The sequence below is a fragment of the Schistosoma haematobium genome, chromosome 3 (assembly GCF_000699445.3).
Source record: "Schistosoma haematobium chromosome 3, whole genome shotgun sequence".
NCBI lineage: Eukaryota > Metazoa > Platyhelminthes > Trematoda > Strigeidida > Schistosomatidae > Schistosoma > Schistosoma haematobium.
In genome coordinates, this window is record NC_067198.1 from 25,010,140 (window position 1) to 25,027,031 (window position 16,892).

The 16,892-nt window shown below is 38.6% G+C and overlaps 1 protein-coding gene across 2 annotated transcripts in view; it reads right to left on the bottom strand.

The window, feature by feature from the left end:
- FAN1_1 (Fanconi-associated nuclease 1) overlaps positions 1-10,825 on the bottom strand; it is a 36,803-nt gene extending 25,978 nt beyond the window's left edge. The window contains exons 1-6 of one of the 2 annotated variants that reach the window (XM_051213387.1): positions 7,170-7,826; positions 7,073-7,135; positions 6,012-6,167; positions 5,845-5,970; positions 5,656-5,793; positions 5,402-5,606 (exon numbers count right to left, since the gene is read on the bottom strand). In XM_051213387.1, the coding sequence (XP_051069363.1) occupies positions 5,402-5,606; positions 5,656-5,793; positions 5,845-5,970; positions 6,012-6,114 (572 nt within the window). In that variant the 5' untranslated portion in view covers positions 6,115-6,167; positions 7,073-7,135; positions 7,170-7,826. Of the gene's footprint in view, positions 1-5,401; positions 5,607-5,655; positions 5,794-5,844; positions 5,971-6,011; positions 6,168-7,072; positions 7,136-7,169; positions 7,827-10,788 lie in introns of those variants that run through there. The other variant, XM_051213388.1, reaches the window with a different exon arrangement.
- Positions 10,826-16,892: the final 6,067 nt, after the last annotated feature.

Below are 16,892 nucleotides of genomic sequence, written 5' to 3' on the forward strand. Positions count from 1 at the left end.
CATCTTGTGATATAATATTTCTGATTGATAAGTACAACAACGGAAAAAGCAAAAACAAACGAAAAATGCAGAATTTTACTTTACAGTCAGTCAGCGACAACGTAAAACCAGGCACATATATGCATCGGTCCAAATTGCCATACCTCATTAGCACAACAAGATGAACACCGAATTCATAGAAATAGTTAATTCAATGGTAGTAATATATAAAAGAAAAGTTGTATATAAGGATATAGTACTTTTTTACTTACTTACGCCTGTTACTTCTCGTGAAGGATTATAGGCCGCTCACCAGCATTCTCCATCCAAACCTGTCCTGGGCAATCCTTTTCAGCTCCTCCCAGTTGTTATTCATCCTTTGCATATCTGCTTCTATTTCCCGACATAATGTTTTCTTTGGCCTTCCTCTTTTCCTCTTCCCTTCAGGATTCCAAGTTAGGGCTTGTCTCGTGATGCAGTTTGACGACTTGCGTAGTGTATGTCATATCCATTTCCATCGTCTTTTCCTAATTTCCTCTTCAGCTGGAAGCTGGTTTGTTCTCTCCCAGAGAAGGCTGTTGCTGATGGTATCCGTCCAATGGATGTTGAGTATCTTGTGTAGACAGCTATTTATAAATACTTGTACCTTCTTGATGGTGGTTGTTGTAGTTCTCCAAGTTTCAGCTCCATACAGTAGAACTGCCTTGACGTTGGTATTGAAGATTCGCACTTTGATATTGGTTGAAAGTTGTTTCGAGTTCCATATGTTCTTCAACTATATGAATGCGGACGTTTCTTTGCCAGTTCTCGCCTTTACGTCTGCATCTGAACCTCCTTGTTCATCGATTATGCTTCCCAGGTATGTGAAGGATTCTACATCTTCCAGAGTTTCTCCATCAAGAGTGATTGGGTTGCTGTCCTTTATTTTGAATTTGAGGACCTTGGTTTTCTCCTTGTGTATGTTGAGGCCTACTGATGCAGAGACTGCTGTTACACTGGCTGTCTTTGTCTGCATCTGTTCGTGTGTATGCGATAGGAGGGCTAGGTCCAAATCGTCTAATTGATTTTGAGCTGTCCATTGTATTCCGTGTTTTCCTTCAGATATCGAGGTCCTCATAATCCAGTCGACCACCAGAAGAAAAAGGAAGGGAGAGAGTAAACAGCCTTGTCTGACTACGGTCCTTACTTGGAATACATCTGTCAGCTGTAATCCATGCACGACTTTGCATAGTAGTCCGTCGTGTGAGTTCCGGATAATATTGACAATCTTCTCAGGAACTCCGTAGTGTCGAAGAAGTTTTCATAATTTCCTCCTATCCACACTGTCAAATGCCTTTTCATAATCAATGAAGTTGATGTACAGTGACGAGTTCCATTCAATTGATTGTTCGACGATGATCCGTAGTGTCGCAATTTGGTCTGTGCACGACCGATCCTTACGGAATCCAGCTTGTTGATCTCGAAGTTGGGCGTCTACTTCATGTTTCATCCGGTTCAGCAACACTCTGTTGAAGACCTTCCCTGATATTGACAGTAGTGTTATGCCTCTGTAGTTCTCACATTTGCTCAGATCTCCTTTCTTTGGAATCTTGACGAGGTGTCCTTCTTTCCAGTCCATCGGAACTTGTTCCTTCTCCCAAATCCTTTTGAATAGAAGGTAAAGCATGTTTGTAGTTACTTCGATGTCTGACTTCAGCTGGTATATTGTCGGGTCCTGCTGCTTTCCCGCTCTTGATTTGTCTGATGGCCATTCTGATTTCATCCTTCGTTGGTGGGTTGACGTCTATAGGAAGATCGGTGTGTGCTGCTTCGATGTCCGGTGGATTCAGGAGTTCCTCGAAGTATTCTACCCATCTGTTCCGCTGTTGCTGAATTTCAGTGATTGGCTTGCCTTCTTTGTCTTTGACCGGTCTCTCTGGTTCACTGTATTTCCCTGATAGTTTCTTCGATGTATCGTAAAGCTGTTTCAAATTTCCTTCCCTTGCAGCTTTTTCCGCCGTCGTTGCTAGTTCTTCCACGTACTTCTTCTTGTCGGCTCTAATGCTCTCGTTCACTTGCTTGTTTACTTCTATGTATTCAGCTTGTGCTTGGACTTTCTCTGCTCGTGTTCGGCTGTTGTTAATTGCTGTTTTTTTGTTCTTCTTTTCTTTGATCTTTCCAGTGTTTCTATAGAGATCCACTCCTTATGATAGTGTTTCTTTAGACCCAGAACCTCTTGACACGTTGAAGTTAATGCTTCTTTGATGCTTTTCCAGTTGTCCTCCGTATTAGTTTCTTCTTCCTTCAGTAGATCCTGTAAGGCTTGGAACCTGTTGTTGAGAGCTATCTTGAATTCGTTGATTTTGTTAGTATCTCGAAGGAAGGCTGTATTGAACCTTTGTAGTACTGTTTGTCCAGTTCTTCTTTAGCTTCAGTTTTAAATTGGCCACATCTAGGTGGTGATCTGAAGCTATATCACCTCCTCTCCTGCTTCTCACATCTTCCATTGTCCTTCGGAATTTTTTATTGATGCAAATATGATCTATCTGGTTTTCTGTGGTGTGGTCCGTTGAGATCCATGTAGCTTTGTGTATACTTTTATGTGGAAATATTTTGCCGCCTATGACCGATTTGTTGAATGCATATAGATTTGCAACTCTTTCTCCATTCCCGTTTCTCTCTCCTATTCCATGTCGTCCCATGATATCTTCATATCCTATGTTGTCTATTCCGACTTGGCATTTAGATCTCCTATCAGAATGGTGAGGTCGTTTCTTGGGCACTTCTCTATGATTGATTGCAGCCGCTCATAGAATTGATTTTTAATGTCGTCGTTGCTATCATTGGTGGGTGCATAACATTGTATAATATTGATTGTGATCCCCTCCTTCTTTGTTTTGAATGATGCTTTGATGATTCTGGAACGGTGAGATTTCCATCCTACAAGTGCATTTCGTGTTTCTTTGGACAGCATTAGAGCAACTCCCTGAGTGTGTGGAGCATTTTTCTCTTCGTGACCGGAGTATAGCAGCATCTCTCCCGTATTTAGCCTTTGTTGTCCAGCTTGGGTCCAATGAGTTTCGCTGATTATCAGTACTGCCAAGTTGTATCTCCCCATTTCCGTTGCTATTTGACTGGTCCTCCAGGTCTCCCACATTGTTCGGATGTTCCATGTACCTATAAAAATTGTTGCCCTGGTTGTTAGAAGGGGCATCGGCCTCGTGGCTTCCGAAGGGACTCGGTTTTCACCATGAGGCGTCATAATTCTCAATGAAGATGCTTCAAATCGGGCACAGTTTAAATGGTTTGAATTATTTTTCCTGGTTAGCGTTTTTTAGCGAGTTGGTTTTCTACGGGATGGGAACGCTAACCCCATGCCCAACCCTCTTCCTTCACCCGGGCTTGGGACCGGCAGTAACTCTAGAAAAGCTACAGGCGGAGATAAGGATATAGTACAAGAAGAAAGAATTAGGTCGTAAAAAGAAAGATATAGAGCAATTTTAATATCATAGTTCAAGGGAAGGCAGCGAGCGTGTGCACCTACGCTATTGTGATCAATTTTGAGCCATGTCACTCAGAGTCTCCAACCATTGGTTACGATAGTCATGTGAACCCCAACCAAGTAGTCTGCATCTACCAACATGGCTCAGACTACAAGTTGGTGACTTTAAGCACTGATGCCACATTACAATGGTCACAAAAAGTATTGAAAGTTGACATGCAAATCAATTTTTTTCGTTTTCATGATAACAGACAGATAAAAGATTAGGTTCTATAGCTTTTTTACTGAAATACACTGAAAAATAATTCGTGTCACGTACGGAAGTGATGGAACATGAGAAAATACAGTTTAAGTCTGGTAAAGAAACTCTTTACAGTAAACTTAAGTCACATACGAAATAAAGAAATTGAAAAAATCAAATAGATAATTGGTGGAAGTAATATGGTGTAAAAAAATTCAACTGCAATATAAGGACTAGAAAGTTGATAGCTTACCAACAGACAACGTAAGACTTGTTATGGACGTGTATCGGTCCAATAAGCCACACATTTTGCGGTGACAGAGGAAACTAAGACAGGCGATAAAGAGCAAATAATGTTCCCAATATCAGTAAGAAACTAAGCATATAAAATGTTCTTAGAAAAAAGAACAGGATCGAGGAACTGAAACTATGGAACAATACTATGTTCAAAATGTACTGTTATATCCTGAAGAAAAATAAATGAATGGTAACTGCTAGGAATTGTTTATGGATTGTTATTATAAACATATTTTCGTATTGTAGAATTATTAATCAACTAGGTTGTAAATATTTATATTCCTTTTATCATAAGCTTTTATTTGACCTATTGACTACTATTATACAATTTATTATGCTTATGTTCAATTTCTCACAATCACGGCCACTTTTGGCTTGATCCTGTATAATTGTTATTTTCTATTTTATGGCATGATGCGGTCCGATTTGCCTGCCTATAAACTGTGTATGTCTGAAATACATGATTCATACAGTGGAAACTAAGATTGTGTTCTGGACTCAAACGGGAAGGGCTAGACGAGAATAACCAATAGACTCAGAGTTGACTCTAGGCTGCTCATGCTGCTTAACGCGTCACTGATTTGGCACAGGCTCAAGGTCGTATACGCCTTTGTTTTGATTGGCGATCTTGTTATGTGATAATTGACGGGGTATAGGCCATAACATAAAGAAGGGTAAAAAATGAATAGAACTGCGCTATTGCCCGATTTTGAGTTATGCCACCTAAAACCTCCGACTACCGTGCTCTTCTCGGACGATTAGGTGATCCGCATCTCACCACTAGCATTTAGTGAATTTATTCATTGTTATCAAATCTAAGTTTGAGCACCTCTAGAAAAACCGTATACATGGTAGTTGAACATGTGTAAAACCTTGCGATCACTAAAATTTGATGAAACGCTATAACCTCGTTAATTGACTTGACACTCTTACTGCAAAATTTGAAGACAATCACAATGTTATCTAGCCACTAGCTATTCCGCCTTAATTCCACTAAGGAAAATCATATACTGAAATAAGTTTTAATATTAATTCCATGCTGAACGTCTTTTTAAATTAAGTATATATTAGAAAATAATGAAGTTTATCAGTTTTAGACAGTAAATTGTGTCAACTTAATGACGTAGAAAAATCTCTTTAAACAAGATTATGTTTGCAAAAAAACAATGTAATGATACATTTTTGACGGTGTCATTTTATTCCCACATCACTTTCTAACTTGCGAACACAAAAGATTTTATTGAGCACGTACATAGAGCTATCTGGAATGATTTAATTTTTGAGATAGTTCTCTAGTAAAAAGAGCGCCTATAAAATAAGAAGAACAAAAAAATTAATCCTAACGTTAAAGTAACCTTTTTGAATAGATAAAATGGAATATCAAAATTCTCTTTTCAACTTACAATCCTTTAAGTCTATCTTTACTCTGAATAGAAACTTTGAAAAATGAAGCCATAGGTGAAACAGATGAAGTCTTCAACAAGGTGTCTCTTAACTGAATCATTGTTAAACTTTTGAAATTCTTGATGTTGTACATCCCAGCTAACTGGTCCAGCTCCTGACGGTTAAGAGCATGTATCAACATTTCGCTTGATAACGGCTGCATATCTAAAGCAGTAGGCAAGTTATGGGTTTTTAATTACAGCTATAACTAAACCTGTACAAAGAAACCTTAAACCGTTTAATTCTCTTAAGCACTGATCAATATCATTCGGAATAATTTTCATGAGGTCTGATTTTCGGAAAATCTTTTGAGATCGACCATATAAGCGAATAATCAATGATTTGGAAAGATCTGTTCAAAAATTAAAAGCATAGTTAGCAAATGGAAATACTCACAACGTACTCGATATATTTCTAAAATTTTCGAACCATTTCTGTTCACTTTCGCTGAATAGCTCGGAAAAGCCAGACTCTCTCGAAAGCATTATTAAGACATCATTTATTGACTCAACAGCGTATGTATTGCCAACTAAGAGAAACTTTAGAAAGTTGCAGTCAAAAACGGTCTACCTAGACTTGATGAAATACTTTCCGGAACACTGTCGAGGCTATCTTCGGGTGTTATTTCGTCTAACTTCATTTTAAGAACAATCCAGTAAATAAGCAGGACCATATAAATTCAGAATCTGATGAAACTAATAGTGCATATTTAATCCACCAACTCATCTGTAAAGAGAAAAATTATTAGATCATGATTGGTTGCAAAAATTCAAATATTGTTCTAAAGAAGACAAAAAAGTATGCGATAAAACTTACCACAAAAATGAACTCAAAGTAAAAGTGAAGGTTTGACGAAATGAAAAAAATTACATCTTAACATGTATGTTGATGACCATATATTTTGGACTTAAAAGCATTCTGTTAGGAAATAAGGCGAATTGTAATCACATTGTCTCATTCGTAGTCTGATAAGATGTGCTATGTAAGGAGAGCCACGAATACAGTCAGTTATGAACGCAGTACCTAGCGCGAATGTGTATGGGCTCACATTCCTATACCATCAGGTTAACAACGAAAAATTAAAATGAGAAACTGGGGTAAGAACTTTATTTCTATAAGAAATACAGTTTGAAGGTAAGAAACAGGATCAAGGAATGAAAATTTAGCTTTAATTCACTAGGAATATATGACAAGATAAAGAATAAATGCAACAGCGACTGGTTTTGCACTAAACCTAATTTATTCAACCAGAAATTCTTCAGGTGTAGTTTTAAGCATAATTTATTCTGAAATCAGTAAGCCGTATAACCAAAGTAAACTATTTTTGTAAACATAAGCCCAGAGGCCACGTTGCTTAACTCTGCTCATTACGTAACTGCTTGTTTCTAACTTTTTACCGTTAACCTAGTAGAACACTCTTTGGATATATACATTGAGTGAGTATATATTTAAAATTTTACCCAACCTCTCAAATCTTTGCTGGCCAAAGTAATATGCGATCACAATGAACTTCAACTAAAATTGTTTTTGTAAGTATTTTTAACCCTCTCTATAATCTTGATTTTTAAATGTTACAGGTTATTAGCAGCTAGCAAGAACCTGACGAGATAAAACAAATTCGTTTCACTCACTTCAAATATTTGTTTTTGCTTTTTCGAAGATGACGGGAACTGTATATGAAGTGGTCGCTCCCCCTAAATTTCAAAATATTTTTATTTTGCAACTTACAACCATGTAGTACTTGTTGGCTATACCTTAGTACACTTTCAAAAACTTCCTTTGATTGATTTACACATCTATGACAGCTTCCAATTACTGACTCCTCCGGTATTTTCTCAACGTTTGTGCGAAGATATCGAAAAGTCGATTAAATGAAATTTCTAGACGATAATATACGATCATCTTGAACATTAACAATGACATATGTAGGTTGCTTGAGAGACCCAATAACGCATATTTAGTGAATAAACAATTATATGATTTGACTGGAGTTTTATTTTGGATGACATCGAAAAAGCAAACGCTTCGGGTTATTTCTTCCCTACCATAACGCTATTGATGCTACACATCAGTTGTTCCTCGAACCTACTTTTGGTTTCCTCGTTACTCAACTCAGTTCGAATGGGTCTTTTTACTGAGGCTTTTTTGTGTCCAGTGAGGCGCAAGCAGATGCGTTCCCGTATTAGGACGTGGTCGGAGTCCAAGCAGGTACTCCAGAATGAGCGACAATCTTCTACCGACCCTCTCCAACGGTGACTGATGGCAATATAGTCTATTTAAGTCCATCGTTGGTTTGGTGTAGGGGGTCGCCATGTTAGACGATGTCTCTCCCTATGCTTAAAATTTGTGTTTGCTAAAAATAAACGATTGTCTGAGCATAGTTGCAGCAGACGATCACCATTATTTGTTCGCTGTGCTGGAATGCTAAAATATCCACCTAAATGCCTTTCTGTTTGGTTTAAGCTACCTATCTGAGCATTAAAATCACCTGCTACGAGTACTATGTCTGAGCGTTTAGCTTTCTGAAGAAGTTCAGAAAGCTTTCTGTAAAATTCATCTTTCACATCATCTGAGCTGCAGTCAGTGGGAGCGTAGGCAGAAACGACAAAAAGGCAACGACGTGTGTCCCTATCCTTCCGAGTTCTTACGGAGCCGTTTAGCCGAACAGCACATAGACGACTGTTGACGGGGATCCACTCTAGCAGTGCTTGTTCGGCCCTCATGCTTAGTGCTATGCCTACACCTGCCAGTCCACGAGAACTTGCCATCGGGTCACCAGATACACGGAGGGTGTATCTCGTCAGCTCTCCGTTTTGCTGAGGTGAGGTCAAGTGAATGACCACACTGGAATCCTGTATGCGTGTTTCGGAGACACAGCATACATCAATGGAAAGAGACTCTAGGGTTTTAGCCAAGGAAGCCTGCTGACCGATTTGACATAGGGTTCGTACGTTGAAGGCTCCAATGTGTAGTTTGGAGCGAGGTTTCAGTAGACCTGGGACAGTATTTTGCGCACTAGAATCGTTGGCTATGGTGACACTTGAGGTGGAAGCCGAGAGAGGAAATTTAAAGTTGAAAGTCGATGTAGGAGGAATAATAGGAATTGAAGAGGAAGGTTGATTATGAATACAGTGGTCTTGAGTGCTGTTAGAGGTATGAGGGCGGTTTTCACTTCCCGGTTGCCCACACCGTGGAAGGGTTGTTCTGGAGGTACCTGAAAAGGAATTTGGATTAAAGGTGGTCTTAGTGACCTGAGAGCGTGACCGCAGTGCCCAAGGGACAACTGCTTGAGGTCGGTCACACACGACCTTGTTATGGGTAATTTTTGTGTTAGCTCCGTACTTATTGAGACCTTACCGCCGGAGACGGATATCCGTGGGATAAGGCGAGGTGTGCATTTTTAGGGTCGACCTTTTCTAACCCCACCCCTCCTTGTGGGAAGGCAGCATCGCTGTCATGCTGGTTGTCTGAAGGAAACACCTTACTGCTGTCACACCTCTGTACAGTCAGCAGTACGACTTCGCCTTCGGACCTTGGGTTTGTTGCTTTTAGTTTTACCGCTCTTCAACCGACCTGTCTGACATGGTAGGACCTTGAGGAACGGTTGTTCCAGCCAGTATAGCTCGGTTGCTTCATCACGATAGGCAAGCCCGACCACCACGTCAAGGTAGCAACAACGGTCAGTCGGTGCTGGTGTAAACGAGCACACTGCACTCATACTAAATTTTATAAATAGGTCTCACACTGATAACGTATCATGGCGAATTATTCTTAAAGCGACCGCTGATTTATTCACTGAGATCGATTAACTGACTACTTACATCAGAAGCTCATCCGACGTAGTCAAAGACAGAATTATTTGCTGAAATCTTTTTTAAAATTCCGGTTAAGAACACAAGAACCGCGTACCCCAGAAGCTGCATTGGAAGAACGGAAGTTCTGTGGTCAGTCCGTAGGTTGATAGTTTTTTGTAAAATTCAAGGTGATGAAACAGTTCGAGATTATTCGCAATGATCCTTGGAAGTCCATGACAGCTTGTTTAGCTTACGTGTCGATGCCTGAACTATTATTTATACCTTATATGGAACTAAAGTCGAAATTGGTGTAACTACCGATTCTACAGGACAACTCTTAAATAGTCAAGATTACAGTCAGCATTTTTTATAAGATCTGTGTTAACTGTTTAAAAGTTCGACCTGTCCCGATTATGAGATAACAAGCGATGGATTTTGCAAGCCAGGCGCCCTACCCAAGGAATAATGTAAACAGTGTGAATAGCAGTTCAACGAAAAGGCAAGCTTAATAGAAGTTAGGAGTTTATTGGCTATCTGTGGATGTTTCCACTAATTTTGTACACGGTTTATCTTTAAACTACTATTTACTGTATACTTTCGTGTCAACTGGCTTCACAAGTACTTACCAACCTAACCGTAAGTTTTTAATTCAGCAGACATCTTTACATTACCCGTCACAGTTAATATACTTTTCAAGTGCCGCTATGGGTATCGGCGGTGTAGATTCCCATGATAAATGATTGTTATCACATTAGGCATTTTTCGTCCACAAGTATCTTGAATACTTGATGTTACGTTTATCACACAGAACTGTTTTTTATGTTTCTTGAACACAGTTAATAAGAGTTCGGTTTATACGTAATAAGCACACCAACAACTTGATCTTAATTGGAGAGAACATGAAGATGTTAATTACTCTTTAAAAATGTATATATACTTCTCCATGTAGAACGCTTATGCAAGCTACGTTGATCATCGTCTTTAAAAAGATATGCGATGTGAAAAAAATGGCTTAGTGTATTCGAAATTGCAATAAGTTCGGGAAATCCACTGCAAAGAAGAAAGACGTTCATACACAGTGAATTCAGCGTAAAATTTAGAGTAACACTAAAGGAATTCCATGTAGCTTCCCCGAAATGTCAGGGGAAATTTGGGGTTTTATCAGTGAACTTTAATGGATTTCCTCTAAAATATTGGAAATACCAGGTATATTTTAAGGAAATATTGAGGATTAATCAAAATATCCTAAAAGGTTTGGGAATTTGTCTTTGAGTAACTTTAGCTTTGGAAAAAACCACGGATGTGGAAATACTTTTATGTTTTAAATTTTATTTTATACAAAACCTTACTCAGAATTCCCCTAAATTGAGTGAATTTAACCTGTAATTAGGAGATTGAACTATATATTACGGTTGCATACGGACTGATTATCTCTAGTCAGAATGTTTTTCACTAAATTTTAAGGCTCATGAAAACCAAAGTCCAGAAATTCTCCTTTGCTGATATATTATTAGTCTAAAAAAATCACGGCAGTGAAAGTTTCCACAACGCACCAAATTGTGAACAGCGGCGTTACTCTCTCGTCACATTATATTGGTCCTTGAAGATTATTATAACAATAAACAACATCACTAAAGAAATTTTTGTCCGTTTTGTTGACAAACTTTCTCGTTCTCCCTTAAATTTTATGAATACATTTACATTACTCAGTCGCTTGATTACGGGTTAAATTCGGGGAATTATAGGTAAACCTCAGGGTTTCCCTAAAGTCATGTGAAAACTCGTAGTTTTCCCCCAAAATGTAGGGAAACTTATGGGACAAAATCAGGGGACTAAAATTCTAGGTTATAAAGATAAAATTTCTCCTAACGCGGGCGCTACTCAAAAAGAACAGTTGTATTTTTCCTCTGAGTGCTTTTTATAGTATTGATCGTTAAAATACGCATCAAGACCATTGTTTTTGCTTTAATTGAATTTATTTCAGTTAAAGTAATCCCCAAGAGTACGGCTTTTTCTCTAGAGGAGTTTGTCATCTGCATTTTACTAGTACAGATACAAAAAAACAAGGGACTGGTACTTATTCTTCGTTGTTCAATATGTCTTTGATGATTGTTTTTATCCATAGGTATTAAAGTCTTTTTGTAACTACAGAAGTCTGTGTTTTTATTGTTTTTATTTATATATCAACGTAAAACAAATCCATGGTGCAACTGAAGCGTCCTTGTGACAGACTGGTATGCCGTTTCCCTGTCGATGATGGGATGCAAAGTCACAACTGTAATAGGTGGTATCACAATGAGTTCACCAGACTCATATCAGGTGATTATAAACGGTGCTGCAAGCCATTGTCACCTTGGTTGTGTAAAGAATGTTGCTAGGTTTGAGCACGACCTCAGTCAAATTAAGTCTTTGATAGACAAGCTACTCGCAGGAACAGTTTCAGGAGTTAGCATCTGTAAGATTTATGGAATAGGACAAAAGGTGGATTCTGAAAGTACTCGTAAAGCCCACCTCTTGACGGTTACCTTTGCTACGGTTGAAGAAAGAGACATTAAACTAGGAAACTCATGCAAACTGGTTTGATCCGGAATACACGTCCGTGAGGATGTCAGCCAGGTTGAGACGAGCTGCAGACAAAGCTGTACTCAAGCAGCCTAAAAGAATAGTCTCGTACATAAATTACAGAACAGGGACGCATTATTGGGTTCCCAACCTGATTAAAGAAGGGAGTGAATCTAAAATGATAGACGAAGATCAGGTAAAGTAGAGGATATGGTTAACTATTTTGGGGTAGTTCTCACTCAGGAACCTCTTCTAGACAAAGAATCAGACCCAAATACAAAACCAGCAAACCGCCTACTCACCGTGGACTTTGATTAAGACGATGAACTACACCTCTAGATCCTGAGACATATTACACAATATATCGCAGCCCCACTGACCGTGATATTCAATATGTCACTTGAACAAGGTGTGTTACCTACGGACTGGAAGGATGCAATCGTCACTCCAATACATAAAACAGGGCCAAGACAACTTCCATCGAACTACAGACCTGTAAGTCTTACCAGTGTTGTAGTTGAAATAATGCGAAGAATAGTCAAACAGACCATAATGACATTTGTGGAAACCAATAACCTGTTAAACAACGAACAAAATGGTTTCAGAGAGGGTTTAACTGATCTAAAGAGTGTCTGATGCCTATCAATGCGGTAAAGTGGGTCTTCATTCACTTTTTGGATACAAATGTTAATAGGTACAGCATAGGGGGAATGCCTGTACCCGTGGTCCGCTCTCATAAGGATATCGGGGCGACAATGAGTCATGATCTTAAGACGATAGTCGATTGCAGGGAGGTGGCAGTTAAGGAGTTTAAAACCCTCTGGGATTTTAAACGGACATTCACTAAGTTAGATACTACCATGTTCACTACAGTGTACAAAACCTTAGTGAGAACTAAGCTTGAGAACTGCATTAAGGCTGCAAGACCCTGTTTGAAATGTGACTCGGATATCTTGACAAAAGTACAGAGGGCAGTTACCCGTGCTACTCCAGAACTCAGAGGTTTACCATACAAAAAGCGGCTTCAGAGGCTTGACCTCTTTACTCTGTCCTATAGCAGACTAAGGGATTTAATTTTGATGTATAGAATACTAAAAAATGATTTTGGACCCAACATATTCTCTCTTTTTCGACCCACTATTTCGGGACATCTCAGAGGACAACTGACTCACTACGGAGGAGACTGGAAACTCATAGAAGCATTCTAGAAAACGAATAACATCGGCCGTATGTCTTCTGTCTTTACTACACATATCTGAATCTGACCCTGGGAAATTTTAGGGGTTTTGTGCCATTTCTCTTGTGGCTCCTCTAAAATTTCAACAAAACTGACACAATTTTCCATCAAATCAAAAGATTAGTTGGGGTCTGTTTCCACATCGTTTGAGGAAGATTTTCAGTATCTTAATCCTAGTTAAAAGTTAGATGCAGTTCATCCAGCTTTCTGGGAGCCAAGGATCCCATATAAACCAATAGGACGCACCTGAGGCTTTTTATTTGTTCGAAGTTCACGATACATATCTCAATTGACGACAAAATTGCCCAGTATATCTTTGACGATCATGAATTAATTAGTAGGTTTATTTGGACTCACTCTTGATGTTGTGTAGCTGTCCAATCTTTCTCGGTTACTTCTAGTGACATTTGTCCAACCTTTTGACTGCAGTGGTTTCAGTGGTAGACAGTCTGGTATTTGAACGTTCCTCATCTAAAATATGTCATATTTCTTTCGTTCGGCTGCACCAAGATCTTGTTATTCCGTGACCGTTAGTCCATCATGGATAAAACTCGTGTAATGCCATGCACGACACTTGCATATTTTGTGCTTACAAAACACATGGCTGGGGTGAATACTAATCCTACTAATACCACTTATTATTATCGTTAATTTACAGATTAATTGCTTGACTCTAACTGCTAATTAATTAATGCCACGTGTAAGCGACTGAAGCTCTGACTTTGCTAATAAATTGAGAATCTGTTTAACTCTTCGACAGTTGATTGATAGTTCACCAGGCATTGATATGAACATACCAAAAATTAAAATATACAATATTTTTCTGCTTGTTTCACTGCTATTTTTTTTCGTGCGTCGATGAACGTTGAGATCACAGTAGACAAAGTCAAGTACATCATATGATAGTTTTTAATTAGTTGTTGTTGGGTGGCTTGGAACTGTTCGCAGCCTAAAGTCTTCCTGGATGCAAAGAATAAAACAATTCACTATTTCGAGATTGATGTCGGTATTAGGGTTAGATACAAGGGTGTTTTCTCGTGCTAATTCGCTTGAAACAGTTATTGGGATCACATACAGTCGTCTAAACCACATTTAGGTAAGGATTATTAAGTCATGTAATCAACATTATTGCTGACCGTGTTGGTCTTAAAAAACAATGCTGATGGGTGAAGATCTGCCCAATGTTGTGTCCGTACTCTGAGATGCACATATTTAGATCAGTCTATGTGATTGAAGAAGTGCGGTTTGCTTTACTAACCCTGTTGTTTCCTTCATAGTTTTTCGTAATGGAAGTTCATTTAAGACGTGATTTTACAGTATCAAGAATGTCTTTAACTCAAATAACTTTTTCTACGCTAATCAAATGTTTTAACAGCAGTTCCAACAATCCAGATGTTTTTGAAATCGTTGATAAATTAGGACTTTTTCTGTACTTATAGGTAATATATAACCATAAATTTCATGCATTCCCTAGAAAATAAAGATACTCTGTCGATCCTGAGAACTAAGACAGACTGACATCACAATTTCTTCGTTATTTGTTGTTTGATCTTGTGAAGCTGACAACCGGAGAGCCTCCGTTGCAGTGAAGATTAAATCCAATTCATGAGAAGATGGATGGGTTTAGATAGCATTTATCATTAATTTAAACTCAGAATAAGGAAATGCAGATATCGTCAATCTAATCTCTTCTCAAAATGAGGAAAATTGCAAAATCACTGAGGCCGTAAATCACTAGTGTAGCGTTCAGAACTCTGGGACCTATGGCTTGATCACGTCAAAATCCGAGACCTTTTGTTTTAAATCTGATGGGATCGTCCGCAAGTTGTGGACTTGCCGTGACAATATTAGTGTCTAACTTAGTTAATGTCCAATGAAAAGCTCATAGGTTAATGAACAATCTAGATAACGCCGCACGGGAGTGAACCGTAGTGTTGATATCACTGTTACAAAATTATTTGTTGAATTCCACATTGGCCGTATCCACCGGTTTTTCGGTTTGCTGACAACGTGCTTACTGTGTTCAGTTGCTCATTTGCCTGGAGAATCGGTAGATACCATGTGAAGTAACATGCTTTACACAAACGACTTGATTGTGTCTTGAAACACCACTTATACGCCTCCAGAATGAAGTCTGTTGCACATGTTTTGATATCAGTTGTTACAATCATCATATTCCGCTGAACTCTTAGCCACGAATAAACACGTGCGCCCACTCCAATGATGACTGTTTGTGTCATTAATATTAACATATGAATATCACGGAGAAAACAAAAAAATCTGCATTGAAGTAGATAATTTATTTCTAGAATCGGAATGTTTCGAAAGTTCTTAAAACTCATGGACGGTGGCTACAAAATTCTATGACTTCTGTTTCGCTATAATCAAAATTACATCGTATATAAGCATAAAAGGAGCTTTACTTCTTAGATTACAATCAAAACTAGAGGAAGTATTCAATGATAGAACATATTTCTGTGTTTCGCTAATGGAGAGCCTGAAAATACAGTCACTTAACCGAAACCAAAAATTAGGACAGATCTATTTAGTCAACCCTAAAAACTAGCATTCAGATAAGGAAAAGTATCTGTTCAAAAATTAGGAAATCGTATTACGAGTTACTTACCAACTCATTTAGAAAATTAATGATCACACTTTTAAACAACAATTCTTGTTTACAATTAGCTGGAAGCATGACCTTTCTCAGTTAAGTGTAATCAGTCTAGTAAGAAAAGGTCACAATCAAGGGCACAGTCACTCATATGGCAGCTAACATACATACATGTAAGGCCAAGTAAAAGCTAAATAGTAGTCGATAACTCCAACTGCACAAAAGGTTTGGAAATACTTCAGTCTTTGCAAACGGTATAGCAATTACAATCACAAATAAACAAGAAGGAAAACGTGTCCACAAATACAGACGAAAGGAGAAACCATTTTGATCACTTGAAGTGTTCGGATAATTGCAATTTTATATAAATAGAACTAAATAAGTAAGAACTACACAAGAAAATGTATTGTATTTGGAATTCGTAATCGGCGGGTTTCAAGTACAGAAAAATCGAATACCACAACCATACAAACAAAGACTAAAATAGTCAAGGAGTGGGGGATTTTAACACATATTCTTGTCACAACGCGCGCTATTTAAAAAGAACAGTGGTATTTTTCCTCGCTGAGTAAATTTCATTGTTTTGATAGTTTATTACGTATCAAGACTACTGTTTTCACTTTAATTAAATTCATTTCAGTTCAAGTATTCGACTAGAGTACCGTTTTTACCGCTCTCTCAATTAGTTTTGTCCTTGGTACTCTTGAGAACCTCATTTCAAATTGTATCTGTTAGTACTTTTGGTCCTAACAATCTACAGTTCTTCACTTTTGGTCGTTGATTATTTTTTTCTGAGTTTCATCGCATCTCGTTCCTTTTTGAAAAGGACTCCTTTTAAATGACCGGACAATGTAAAAAAAGCAGTTGCCAACGTCCGGGTTGTCGTTATCCCGTCGAAAGCGGCATGCCGTGCGACGAGTGCAAAAGCTGGTACCACGAAGTTTGCACGAACCTAACGCCTGCGGCTTTCAAACGGTTCAGTAAGAAGGGTTGCGTATGGCTTTGTCAATAGTGCTGTTCGGATGCAAACAGCCTGCTAACCGAGGCCATCTCACTCGTTGATGCTGCAAAGAAGTGTTTTAGCAATCGTGGTTGGAACACTTCAAACAGCACTCGATCTGTCGACACACAAATCGACACGAAGCAAACTAAGGTTAGTTCGGTAGTAGATGACTCACGCCGGCTAAAGAAGGAAAAGCAGTCTCCAAAGGGGCCTGCCTTAAACAAAAGCTCAAGGAAAGTGGGTT